This window comes from Accipiter gentilis, chromosome 30 (assembly GCF_929443795.1).
Source record: "Accipiter gentilis chromosome 30, bAccGen1.1, whole genome shotgun sequence".
NCBI classification, from domain to species: domain Eukaryota; kingdom Metazoa; phylum Chordata; class Aves; order Accipitriformes; family Accipitridae; genus Astur; species Astur gentilis.
In genome coordinates this window covers 11,630,248-11,644,229 of record NC_064909.1, presented here as the reverse complement: position 1 = coordinate 11,644,229, position 13,982 = coordinate 11,630,248, and the positions used below count along the sequence as shown (strand labels likewise).

General features: G+C 37.2%; 1 protein-coding gene across 15 annotated transcripts in view; it reads left to right on the top strand.

Moving 5' to 3' along the window:
* ESRRG (estrogen related receptor gamma) overlaps positions 1 to 13,982 on the top strand; it is a 409,846-nt gene that overhangs the window by 284,160 nt on the left and 111,704 nt on the right. For all 15 annotated transcript variants that reach the window (XM_049833518.1, XM_049833524.1, XM_049833530.1 and 12 more), the window contains one exon: positions 7,951 to 8,067. In XM_049833518.1, the coding sequence (XP_049689475.1) occupies positions 7,951 to 8,067 (117 nt within the window). The remainder of the gene's footprint in view (positions 1 to 7,950; positions 8,068 to 13,982) is intronic.

The following is a 13,982-nucleotide window of genomic DNA, read 5'->3' as shown; positions in this document are numbered from 1 at the left end:
CCCTCACTGTCTCATTTAAGAGCTTTATCCTTGAGAGTTGTTGCCTGTCCATGTCTCCTAACACAAACAAGACATATTCCATCCTGGGAATACTGTTGTCTTTTTGGTCATTACACGAACTAGACCAAGTCTGCTGTCTCATTTTATGCTGATCACCTAAGAGCCTTCAGCTTTACAGTTCTGCAGTAACATATTTCCTATGGTCTTCAATGCCTGCCCACACTAGGAGCTAGATTAAACTGCTTTGTACTTTCTTCACCTTTTTGGTTACTCAAAAGTTGGTTTTAATCCCTTTAGTGTTCATGTTTTTCAACCCTCTTTAGAGTGTTTACCCATTACTGAGCCAGTTTGATCTGTAAATGTGCAAACACTTTACAGTAAATATATATTTTTTTTTTTAAATCAGGAAGTTTTAATCAGGAAAGTTAGAACTAGCTATGTAATTCAGATAAGGTGACATTTAAAATGGGCAACATAAAGTTTGATTCGAAGTTGGACTTCACTGAAGTGGCTTCCAGAGGTTAATTTGCATCTCACAGCTGACTCCTATAATACTGCACATCATTTTTGTGGAGGAAATGAAACTAAATTAAGTAAGATTTTACAGCTCTTCAGCATCTTTACTGGTAGCTAAGATGATAGTTTTTTATAGAAAGATAGGGTGGAGGCCTGCATCTTGGTGCAATAGTCTGTGGACCTTGGCTCTGTTGCAAAGATAGCAGCCCTCCAGTGAACCTAACACTAAATGTCACCTGAATCCATCATTACCTGATTAAATCATTTACCGTCCTTATATAAGTGAAAGTCTGTGCCTCAGCATTTCTTTCAAAGAATTTTTTAAGCAAGCAATGATAGGTATCTTCCCTTTTCTCCTGATGTCTCTGTGCCTATGGGCCAACCAAACTACTGAGCAAGTATTTTTAATTCCTTCCAACACGGTTTTTAATCCTGTCATAATATCATTGCGTAACTGTGGCAGCCAAGCAAGATGAGACAATAAGATATAAACATGCTGAAATCTGAGAACCAGAGAGAAGTTTAAAAGTGTACCGATGGTTCTCTATTCTTTTTACTATCTCTTCTTTTCTTACACCCTTGTAAATTATATGCTGCATTTAGATTATTAGGGAATAAGAATGAGCAGCCTGATGATTTGTGCATGGCTATTTCAAACCCATCAGAAGTACTCAGAAAGAGATGTGGTTTACAAATAGTACTGGTACAGTGGTATGTATCAATGCCATTATAATTAGGTCAGGATCTCTATTTGTTATAAACATCTATGAAAGTTTCCAGCTCACTTACAAAGCTCTGTCTAGTTGAAAACTGGAGACATGTGAAGTCTCAGCTAGCGAGTGATTTATTTTAATGTTTCTGTAACTTTTTTAATTACTTTTTTTACTGCTGTGAAATTCGTTTGGTTTGCAACTTTACAGACTGAGATGTTCTACATGCTCATAAACAAACAGTGACAATTTTCCATGCTACCTTGGTAGGATGTATCGAAGTTCACCTAGATAAAATACCAGTGGGGACAAAATATAGGTGGTTCAGTCTTTCTCACTTGGACAACTCTTCAGTGACTCCCAGGTGGCAGGGGATCAGTTCTGTTGGTGTCTTCAAAGCATTGATTCTCTCTTAAAATGACCTAAATGCCCTTCATTTCTGTTGGAGGATAAAGAAGTTGCCTCCAGTGGGAATCAAAGATAGTTGGGCCCTTACAGGTGTCATTCAACACCCCCTAATATCAGCCTCATATTGAAAATTATGGTGGTTTTTATGAGGCTGGAAACCTACCTACCTGAAGTTAGAGGCTGATGCAAAAATGTCATGCAGTCAAAACAACCAGCATCACTTTTACATTTTTGTTTTAAATCTCCTTTTATGTTGCTTTCTAGGAATAAAAGAAAAAGAGATAAAAAATAAATTTTAGAATTTCTAAGTATATTATAGTTCAGTAACATAGTACACTGGGTTCTTTTAAGGAACTCAACATAGTGATTTCATTTAAAATGTACTTTTAAGCTGGATGTATCCCTCTGTCAAACATCATCGTACTACTGTAGAGTTATTTAAAAACTAGCTGCTTCTGCTGAGTTTTCTACTGTAACAGAAAAGGCAACACAAGCAGCAGAGTTGTAAGCATAATCCTTCATACATGGTCCTATCATCTTCAAAAAAACATTTGAGACATTTAGGAACCAAATTTTCAAATGTTCTGTAACTATGTGTGTGCAATATTGTTTCTGAAGTCATCTGGGTGAAAAAATGTGATTACAGTCAACTTTAGGCTTAATCAGCTCCAGATGACATGTAGCAGAATTCATAGGTCTATAATTCCTAGAGCTATCTACAGTATCAGGTGAATCCATCTAAGGATTTGTCAGCCAGAACTGGATTCAGTTAGGTTCAAATCCAATCTCATTCCAACCTGACCCCATTTCTGAAACCTTATCGATAACAGTACTTTTACTTGTGAAAATATTTACTCAAATTCAGTTGAGTTCTGACTGCAAACTAGGGAACAGAACTGCAAGAACTGAAACTTTAACCTGAGAGAAAATATTTTTACTTTCCTCAGTTCAGTTTTGCTAAGACCTATAAACATCAAATACATTTTTAAGTCCATCAGGGACTTTTTCTCTATCCTTCTTTTCCTAAGTTAGCTTATTACTCTTTATTTCCAACAGCACCCACTTCTCCTCAGTTTCTCAAGAACTAGTCTTTTCTCTTCTGGTTGGATTACATATCAAGGTGCAACCTAATGTACCATAATTCACTCTCTATGTTGGCTTAGATTCTTCTGTCTCTCTTTTTAAGAGTTCTCTTTTATTAATTCCCAGAAGACGAATGGCTGTAATCCTGGCTACCTTTCATTTTCCAGAGTTTTCATGCATGCCAGTCCACAGACAAGCAGGTGTGTTCCCTTGGGTCTGTGAAGGTGGTACCTGGGGTAAACCTTACTGCAGAAAGACTTAAATCCAGTGATGCAGTAGCCTCTATTAAGAATAATGAGAACACTTGCTTTTTAAATACAAGTTTTTGAAAAAAGGTATTAGGTTACAGAAGCTCAAAGAGAAAGTTTGTGAGAAAAATGGGGCATTATTGAATATAAATAAATAGATACTGAAATACAGTTTCAGAAGCTGATAATAGCATAAAATTATTACATTGAAGGAATAATTAATTCCCCTCTATTGGTTTGCTTTTTTCCTTCTCTTTTTTTTTTTTTTTTTTTTTCTTTTTCTTTTTTTTCTGGACCTACATTCCCACACAGTAATAGTTTCAGTACTGATATCTTCAGCATTCCTCCTGCTTTTCTAAGTGGCTCGTGGCTACTCTTTCCAAATGCTTTTTCACCCCGTATCTCATTCTTCCTCATGTCTTTTACTTGTCCAAAGATTTTCTGAGCATATTCCAATAGCTCACAGCAATGCTGTTATATCTTCAGTGTTATAATAGCAAATGTCACAGTGTGAAAAGGGAAATAAAGCTTCTGCTAAGAATTGCTGTCTGCAGCTTCTATTCTTGTCAGTATTTCTGGAAGAGAGACCCCTGTTTCAGCCTGTCCCACAGGCTGGAGCCAGTTTCTAGAGCCAGCTTTGCACTCTTGATATCTGTGAGGTTCTAAAGTTGTAAAGCTGACAATAACTTCATTTTGAATAAGACGCCAATGTCTAAGGCCCAGTGCTCTCAGTGGCCTCTCTGTCATGGTTCTCACTCCTCTGCTGTTGCCTTGAGTGTCGCTTTCAATTCCATGCAAGAAATGACCAAAATGGTCTTGAGAATCTTAGCTAATCCAGTTGTTTGCCTGGCTTGTAAAGCCGTTGAGTAACTCCCTGTACCATTAAAATTGTACTATGACTCCACATTTCATTCAGGTAACCTCCAAACCTCACCTGTGAGACGAAAAAAATGGTATCTTGGAGCACTTATCATTGAGCTGTGTGTGAAGATCTGACAGTCTGAAGCGTGTAAAACCAGAGAGCCAGTTATGCAGTGTAAGTTTTAGAAGTTCATCCGCTATCTCAAGATCAAATGGCATCATATTTTTAGTGAGTCAGTTGCTCCTGATAGGCACAGTGTGTTAGAAGTATTTTCTCATCTTTTGGCTGAGATAATAAAATTTAACAAATCATTATAAAAAAGGAACTGTTTTTAAATAAGCATTCCTCAGTGCATGAGGAGAGAAAAAGGGACTCAGGCTGGCATAAATCCTGTTGTAGTATTACAGCACAGGGCAACGTGTTTGGGGAGTGAAGATTTGACATATATTTTTATTTTCAAACGTCATACTAATTTACATTACTCAGCCCTTTAACTGCCAAACTGTAAAAGTCCATTACGCTACTGAAAGGAATATACAAATTATCCCCTGGCACTTCAGGCAGGAGTTTTACATATATGCTGTTATTCTATCAGCCAGCTAGCTGCACAATTCTATTAAGGAGTAAGTGAGAAAATTATATTGCCTGCAAACTAATTGTACAAAAGACTCAGAAATAAGTAATCAGAGCCCAGTCCTTTCTGAAAACCAGCCAGGAGATATTACAAATTGCTCAATCGTTCTTGTCAGCCCAGTGTAAAGACTCAGAGCTGCCATGTTGATTTTGAATAACACAGCTACCTCTCCAACTGTTGACAGGACTGGGCAAACTCAACTTATGCTCTTACTAGCTGCTCAGTTTCAGCCTCTAGCATCATGCAGTAGACAAGTAAATGGTAGAGCTTCCTTCTGAATCTTCTTCATCGAAATAAAATGCAAATCTGAGCATCTTGAATGTATATAGTGTACCTGTGAAATTGTAGAGTTTCCCAAACACTCCTTCAAATAATTTCTTTATTTTTAAGGTATAGAAGTAAATATGATATTATGAGAGCTCTAATGACCTGCAATGTGCAGTAAATCTATGTTTTTACCAAAGATATATCCACTAATACTTTGAATGCTAGGTAAAATGCATTTTGAGTATGATATATATCCAGGTACATAACCATTGCAAAATTCCTTTAGGTGTTTTTTTTTTTTATTATTTTAAGGAAAGCTCACTGGCAGAAATGAAGTCTATCCATGGGGATATTTGATAAAATACTGTATTCATATGTGAAGTGGTGACAAAATGTTAGTTCCTTGAACTCCTGCTGTGGTCTAGCCATATTCCAAAATGCTGAAACACTTTAGGGGAACCAACTGTGGCCATTGGTAAGGTGCGGATCTTTGCTGCAGCAATAAATGCAGTTACTGTAACTCTGCTGTGTTCATTGGAGGAACTCTTTCCAACATCTTCCAGGTTTATATTCTAACATCAAAAATTAAGATTGAACATCTGCTGTAAAATACAGTTCATTAAAGTAAAGTAGCCTAAATTGATAGGAGAAGATTGCCCCTCTAAGCTCAAGTACTGGAATCTAAGTGACTAGAGTAATAGCTCATTTTAGAGTTCTTTAGGTGGCAAGAATTTGCAGGAAAAATAAGTTGCATTGTCAGTGCATAATGTGCTGCACACTAGAGATCCTTGCCATGTTTCACAGGATTTTGTGCAAAACTGAAATGTCAGGGTATGGATAAGCAATCTTGCTTATATTTTTCTGGTTTTGAATGCTACTTTTTGGTGTTGACATCTGTACCTTTGTGATCTGTGCCTTTGCACAAGGACTCTGGCTGCAGTGGGAGTGCTCTACTTGCCTTGGTACAGAGCTTTGCTGCTTGAAGTTCTGTGTTTTAATCTTGATCTTGGTTTTGATCAAGATCGTTTCTGACCTTGTGCAAAGATATCTTTGATCTTGTGCGAAGCATTTCTGATTTTGTTTCTTTTTTTTAAATAGGGTTGGTAATACATTTATTACTATAATATGATAAAGTTAATTAGATACAATTTGTGAAAGGCTTTGAAGGTCTCACTGTGTAGTCGTTGTGCCTCACCAAGAATGCCTCGTTAAGAGTGTGAGAGGATAATGTGAATCTTTTTTTAAGCTTGCCATTGCCATCCTTTCCTACGTATCCTTCCACAAATGTTATTTTCCTTACTTCGCTAATGCATATCGGAAAGAAGTTTTGCAGGAACTATCGTGCTGAATTTCCTACCTGCCGTATCCTTCAGTTTCTTAAATAGCTTTCTTCTCAGGAGCTAAAGAAGGGGAAGAGGACTAAACTGAAGTTTGAGTTTTGCCAGCAAGAACCATTAGCATTCAGACATACCAAGATCTGTTTTACTCACCAGCATTGCTAAGTCAGTCATGCAGGAATGTTCAGGAGGAAGAAAGCCTGCAAAGGCCTGAAAAGGCTGTGCAAAGTATGCTGGTTGTATTGGCAGAATATACATTGCACCATGCAGACCTCCTTTATCATAAATACTTAAGCAATTTTCAATAGGTGTAAGTAGTTTAAGTATTACTTCCTGTTGAATTAGCAGTTGCTGAGCATTTGAGTCTTTGTGCAATCCTGCAATCCTCTAATGTGATATTTAATGAGGAGACATCAGTCTGGAGAAAGGTAGTCAATATAAATCAGTGTTTACAAAGTGTGATTAACTCTGAAATATTTCATCAATGCTGTGGTCCCAGGCAGACTCTATGCTAATTATTAGAACCTGCGCATGTTTCAGGGGACTTTGACGGACCCTGAGTGCAGCAAACATGGAGCAGCAAAATTGCAATTATGCTCGGACTGTCTCTGATGACAATTTATGCATTTGGTGTGATGACCTCCTGCTTCCCAAGAGGGCAATAAACAGAATGCATTTTCATTAAGATACTAATGCACTTAATCACAGGGGGAAAGGGTTAGAAAATAAAGAAATACCTTTAAAGCAAGATGTGACAGGCTGAGGGGGAAGATACTTTATTTAAAAGTCAGTTTCCTGGTGAAACTTTGGACTGCTGCAAAGTCTGTCATATTGAATGTATGGGCAATAGGATGCATGGCTGGGCAGGTGAATAAGCTGAGCTAAGCTGTTTTATGAGAAGTGCAGTGGTACTAGGTCAAAAGAGAACAGATGTTCTCCCATTTGGACTTGGATACCCAAAGATGTGATTTTAAAAAATGTAAAGAAAATTACTCATAGGTATTTTATCCATTAATTTTCATGTGGGTTTTTTCTTATTTTTGAGGATAAATAATATTTCCCGAGCAGTAACAAAAAAAATTGAGACACTGGTTTGCCCAGGAGGGCTCATATTTAAGGATCTAGCTTGTTCTAGGCCTTATGGAGAGTTGAGAGAGGCAGAGGCAAGCATCTCCCCCAGTTTTTGTTATTCTGACAGCTTGAGAGGAATGATCCTATTTCTGATGCTTCTCAGTATAAGAACTCTGTCTAAAGCATAGAGAGAAGGGGAGATGTCCTGGCTGAGAGATCTGACCTGGCAGCTGTAGCATGTGCTAGGTGTGGTGGTAGCAATGCTGGTGAACCCTGCCTGATACCCTGTGCCTGCTGTTGTGGAAGGAGAAGGGTGAAGCTCTGTAGTACCTGTTACAGTTGATTGTGCAATAAAGCATGACAGTCTCCTTTTCGTATTCTAGACAAAGAAGGACTCATTAAATTGGTGGAAAAAAAGGAAACGAAGAGTGCTCGGGTTAGGAGCCTAAGCATGTGGCTTGGTACAGACAATAAATGACAAAATTTTCTCCTCCTACCAGCAAGAATAATCTATGTGAAGGATTTTGCTAGGGACCATGTATGGGGTCAGACACAGACTCATGTTAATTGCAGTTTTGTGTATTTTTTTTTTTCATATAGCTGTCTAGATTTTTTTTAAAAAAAAAAAGTTAAAAAGCTCATCCTTTAACTCAGCTTTTCATTTTTACTTGAAAGGTGTTTCTTTTCTATAGCACCGTTTACTCTTGATACATTGCAAAAGTAAACACAACAGTAATTGTATCAGTACTTAATATATCCATTGTGTTGATTAGTGATTCTGAATACCTCTCTTTTCCTGTACTTTCTATTACAGGTAACATAGAATACAGCTGCCCAGCAACGAATGAATGTGAAATCACAAAGCGCAGACGCAAGTCCTGCCAAGCATGCCGCTTCATGAAGTGTCTAAAAGTTGGCATGCTGAAAGAAGGTAAGACTGATCAAGTCAATATGTATCTCTCTGCAAATGCATGCAACACTTGTAGCACAACCAGGAAAGAAGAGATATCGGTGAGTGTTGTAATCACTTATTATAAAGGCAATTTTCAGGTATACTTGCTCTTCCTGACCCTCTTTTCTAAGCTATGGAATTACAGTGTATCTACATAGAGTTCATCTTCTCTGGAAAATTTCTAGCTATGTGTAGTGCAGCAAAATGTACCCCAGCATTCAGTATCCTTCAGAAGGTAACCAAGAGAATAATCATCAGAATAGATATCCTCTCATTTTCCTTTACACTTTAACATCATGAATTTTCAAAGATTTCTTTCATCCGATCATTAACCATTCTTAGTCTGTGCCAATTCTGGTAGAAACACATACTGTGCATTCTTTTCCCTATTTTTACTCAGTCTTCATTTCATCAGGACAAACAAAAGGGTTACTTCTCAATTAAAAAAGTAAAAATACTGAGAATGTCTACTGAAGTTACTGTAACTACACTGGAACAAATAATGGCATACAGAAGTGGAGAATCCACCCCTTTAAAAAAAAAAAAAAAAAAAAAGGCAAGCATGTGAGAACCTCTACTCCTCCCTGTAAGTATATGTAGAGTGTTTTACTTCATCAGTTACATTTTGAAGAAACTGAATAACAGGTAAATATAAGAAAATGTTTCCAAGAAACAGTGCTGTCTCACCTGGAACCTGATTCATCTATATTACAGAAAGAGGCAATTCATTAAATCTTGGTCACCTGCTATGGACCTCTACATCTGTTAACATACATGCAAAAATACACTTTTATGTGCATGTATTGTATACATTATTATTGTAGTGCGCTGTTACCACCAAGAAAGAATAACAGAAGATGTCCTGGACTTCTGAGCTAGATAACCTTTTAAAATAAAATCAATGTAATGTTTTCTAAATATTGTCTCCAGTGGAGAGTACTTTGTGTTAAGCAACCACTTTAAAATAATCCCATGCAATTTTGCTTTGGCAGTGCTTAAAAAGTCAGCTTTAATAGATGGCTGATTTTTGCAAATTGTTTGATGGTAATTTAAAACGGGTTTAAGTATACAGCTCTCAGTAAAATCTAAGAACAACATAGACCAGTGGAGAGATGATGGACAAATTAGGCCTATCACGCACCTACAGACATATTCTTATTGGATTATACTTACTAAGAATAAACCTTGTTCTGTGCAACTGCTTTGGCAGATGCTATGATCCTGTGAGCCAAATCCTGCTGTCCTTAGTCTTACTTGAGCAAAACTCCTGTCAGATTCAATGGGGATTTTGCCTCAGTAAGAATGGCAGGATTTGACCCTCTCGTCCAGTGGTGATGGGAGGGTCTTTCACTTGCCAAAATCCTCATATAACTGATCACTAGGAGCAGTTACTTAAAGGTTAAATTGTGACGCTTAGACAAACTGTAGAAAGAAAGCAATGTCTGAGTATGGCAACTTTTGAAAGGGACTGTGCTTCTTAACATCTTTTTTTAGTAAGTTAAGACCCTGTATCACACCTAATACAAAGATAGACTGAGCAACTTGTTTGGAAATGAAACAGTAGTACTGAGTATATACAGGTGAATTGGTTTAGACCTTTTCTTTTAAATTTTGAGGGCACCATTGCATATCCATTAACATATATATTTAAAAATCTAGTCTGTGTGCTGCTTCTGGAACTGCATAAGGAAATTAAGTGACTCTTCTACAAATGAGTGATTATCTCAGTTACCAAAATGGTGTGCAGATTTATATGTTTAGTTAGACAATTCAGATGCTCATTGTGAATCAGATTTTTTGCATGAATGATCATTGTCCATGGATGCAAATCAGTCCCGCAAGTTTGCTTAATCAGAATTTCATACATTGTCTACCCTAAAAGTACATACCTTCTTCTGAAAGTTCTACAATGACAAAATAACTAATTCCTTTGAAAAGAAGGTTCCTTTGTTAGCCCCACTCCTGGGCACATCATAGTTTTTCCACTCATATTGTGTGAGTTTTTCTGTCACTATACAGTGAGATTTCTAATTATTTTTAATTACTGAGTCTTTTAATCTAGGGGACAGTTAGCTTATCTTCTTTTCAGGTATTGCTTATCTACCACCTAATAGGACAACCTAAAAGGACCTCCAAGGGCGTTTTGTTTTCTTTCCTGCTTTAGTGGCCACTTTTACTTTTGAAACCATACTGATTCATGGTACACTTTTAGCACTGTGCATGGAATAGAGAGATTTTTTTCTTTTGTTCTTGTTGGAAGGTAGTTTTGGAGACAGGTGGTGGTGTTTTTACCTATGGGAAAGTCTGGAGATGAGGTTTTGGCTTTGACCACATCCTTTATGCACAGAATGAAGAAAGATGATATACTTGCTTCTTTCATGTGTAAAGTGGTGTAAATTTATTGATTAGCATGGACTTACACTGAGCTGAAATAATTTCTGCTGTATCTTAAACGTTTCTTTAGGTACAGACAAGGGTTTCAGTCCCATGCAGCATGTCAGAGATCATGCTGCAGTAAATCTATTCAAATGTAAACCTGTTCAATTCAATTACCAGTTTATAATAAAATTTGCTGCTGCAGCCTACGCGTTTGTCACAGCAGTCTCTACATGCTGATGGCACAGCATGCCTGGAAATTGACAGCCTAAATCTATTTACAAAAAAAATTTAGTTGCAGACCTGAAATAAAATCAAGTTTAAGCAGCTTTGAGAGGAGCATCGTATTCCTTAGAAGAACTTCAGCACATCTGCCAGTGTGCATCTCCTCCAGAAATCTTACCCTGTTAGTGGGGTGTTTTCTTCTAGAAATTTTCCTTAACAGTTTTTAAATGTAATCTAAGTGAAACAATTATCAGACATTGCGCTTCCCTTCACATTTGGAAGGACTTTATTACATTGGGATTTTGTGAATTGTCATATAAAATTAATGATAGAAATCACAGTGCCTGGGAAAAGATCCTGAGTTATATTTTAGTTTTTAAGGCAAGGTCTGAAAACCACTTAGAGCCAATAGATAGAGTGGCTTCTCTTACGACAGCTGCATGTTAAGTCATTTATTGTGGGAAGATAATGGTGCTTTTCATCCACCATCCAGTGTTTCTGCGAGAGACCTAGTGTAAGGATTTTGGGGCCGTGTCTTGGTGTCAAACCGTGGGAGGGAATTGGATTTCTGGTCACATGTAATACAGGCTGGAGTGGGGAATTTTTTACATATTCTCAAGGATGTCGATGGGGCATAGCCAGTAACACCTAGATCAAGATTCTTAACAGTTTATAAGGTGTGGGCCAGAAGCTAGGGAAGGAAGGGTAAAGCAATGTCATACTGGGCTGAGCTGGAGTGGGATTGAAGTCCTGGCTCTTGTCTGCATCTCCTCTTGAGTAGCACAAGAAAGTTACTACAGACTGATCCAGAGGAACATTTCATTTTGGCTTAGCCCATGGACTGTTACTTGAAAACATAACTCTAGGTGTATGGATGTTATATGAGTATGTGTTATGCTTTATATTGAAGCACTCAGTAGATACTGATGAGCTTTTAAGCACATGACAAATATGAGCGTGTCATATTTTCACTTACTTTCCTAGGTAATGGTTGTTAGCAGTGCAGCAGGGATACGATACACTTTACTTGAAGAAATTCTGCATTTTTCTATTTTTAATTTTGTGTGTCAGTATTACGAAAAATCAGATTTTCAATGATCACAATTGGTTCTTCTCCTGAAATACAGTTTCTTTGACTGTGCTTATGTTTTGGTGGATTTTCTGAGATTCACAATAACAGATGAAACAACATAAAGATTCTTGTGTAGTCTAGGGTGAAACTCTTCAAATGTATCCCTAGTGATGTATTTAAATAATATTGCAATTGCTAAAAAGGGGCGGGGGGTAGGGAAAACAACAGTTTGCCCTTTTTAAAAATGAATGCTTTTAAGACATTCTGTAGTTTTCAGTTCTGTTGGTTTATAATCAGTTTTTTATGTTTGGCCTTTCAAATGCTTTGGAAGCCAGTGATTAGTTTGCTTCAGGTGGGAGAATTACATCTGTGTTCATGTGCAAGATTGGGTGTTTTAGCTGTTTTCCTTTTTTATATATCTAGTTGGAGTGAGAAAAAGGGGTTGGTTTTTTTTCTTTTCTAAGAAGGAAAATCGAACATAAAACTGCGTAAACTGATATGGGAAATCATGGATAGATATCTGACCTTCCCCCCCCCCCCCCCCCCCCCCCCCTATTGCTAGTCGATCTGGTTGAATTCTACTTTTAGTCTTCCATTAGTACTATATGCCTTTTAATACTATCCGTGGGACTACTTACTAGCATGTGTCTGTGATAGAAGATATTATTTCAAGTTTATGATGCTGCAGATCTTGCTCAGAATAGATGGCCATGTGAAATAATTCCACTGGAGTAATTAATTCCAAAATTACTTTTTTGTTTCAGATGCAGCGTTCATATAACTGTTTTTTTCAAGAGGTTATTCTGCCTCCATGGAGAAAATTGAAACATGCAAAGTGATAGCCTCAGTTTTATCTGTCCCTATATTGTAGCAATATTAAAAATTACAGTTCAGAGGGGAACCTCTTGAGTCACACTAACACAGCTTTTAGACTGTCTAAATACTGTATCGTGTCTTAGCCCTCTACGTTCTGAGCAGTACTGTTTCATACTTCTTAGAGGACTGTTGGCACCAAAACATCTCCCATATATCTCTCATCTCTGATATCTGGATGTTTTCAGAGTTTTTTTATGGGTTGTTTGCAGTGGCTGATGTGCATTGCTTGTTATTTCAGACGGTGTAGTTCATAAATGGGTGATACATAAGGAAATAAATTTATTTGAAGAGTAAATTACACCATAATGAAATGGCAGAAAACTTGGATTGCTTCGCGTAAGTATGTTTGGATTTTCCTTATGAATGGATGGCCTTTACAAATTATCATCAGTCACTTTGTACCCAGTTAGAATAGACAGAGTGACAGAATTCCAGCTTATTTAGTCCAGCTATTAAAAATGGGGGGCCAGATCCTCACCTAGTATTAATGGAAGCTGGTGGAGCTATGTTAGACTGCTGTTCATTTGGCAGGTTTAGCAACCTATGCTATGGGGAAATCAGCAATATACCTTTTCGTGTTTGTGAATCTTTACTGTTGCTAGCATTTTAGCTGTCATTCAGGCTCTGGAAATGAATGGAAACTCTCCAAGCTCGTCGTCTGGCAATGCTGACTTCAGTGTAACCCTTCCCATCACAGTAGTACAGTTAGCATGTTGTACTTACACTCCTCACTGAGTAGCTGTTACTACTTCTCATTCATTCATTTGGGTTTTTTAAAAAAGTTTCATACAGTCCCTCAAAGTGACCTCAGCATCCCTTGGGCAGTGTTAAGGCAGTAGTCAGAATCTGCCTTGTGTGTAAAGAAAGTCTGTGTTGTAAGTTTTATCCTTCAGCACTGATCTGAATAAAAGCAATTACTGACAGTTTTTAAAATGCTTGATCATTTTAGATGGTCACAGTACTGTAATGAACCAGATTATTATACATCAGTTAAACTTCTTAACATGCTAAAATTGGGGGTCTCTAAAATATTTTTGCTTCACACTTTGAGGGATTTCATTAATTCAAATATAAGAATACTTTTTTTTAAAGAGGTATGTGTATTTTAAAGCATAAATTACTGAGTTTATTATGCAAAGATTACCATATGAACATCTTTGGCTTGTCTTCAGCAGCAGATTGGATTAAATTATCATATTGATCCTTTCTGGTTTTGGCAATCTATGAAAATGAATCTGATACAGCAAGGAGAATAGGCAGCTTGAGTTTACTCTTATGTAAAGAGTTGCAGATTAATGGATTCTCTCTCAAAATAATAAATAAAACTAAGCAATCCTCTTTATAA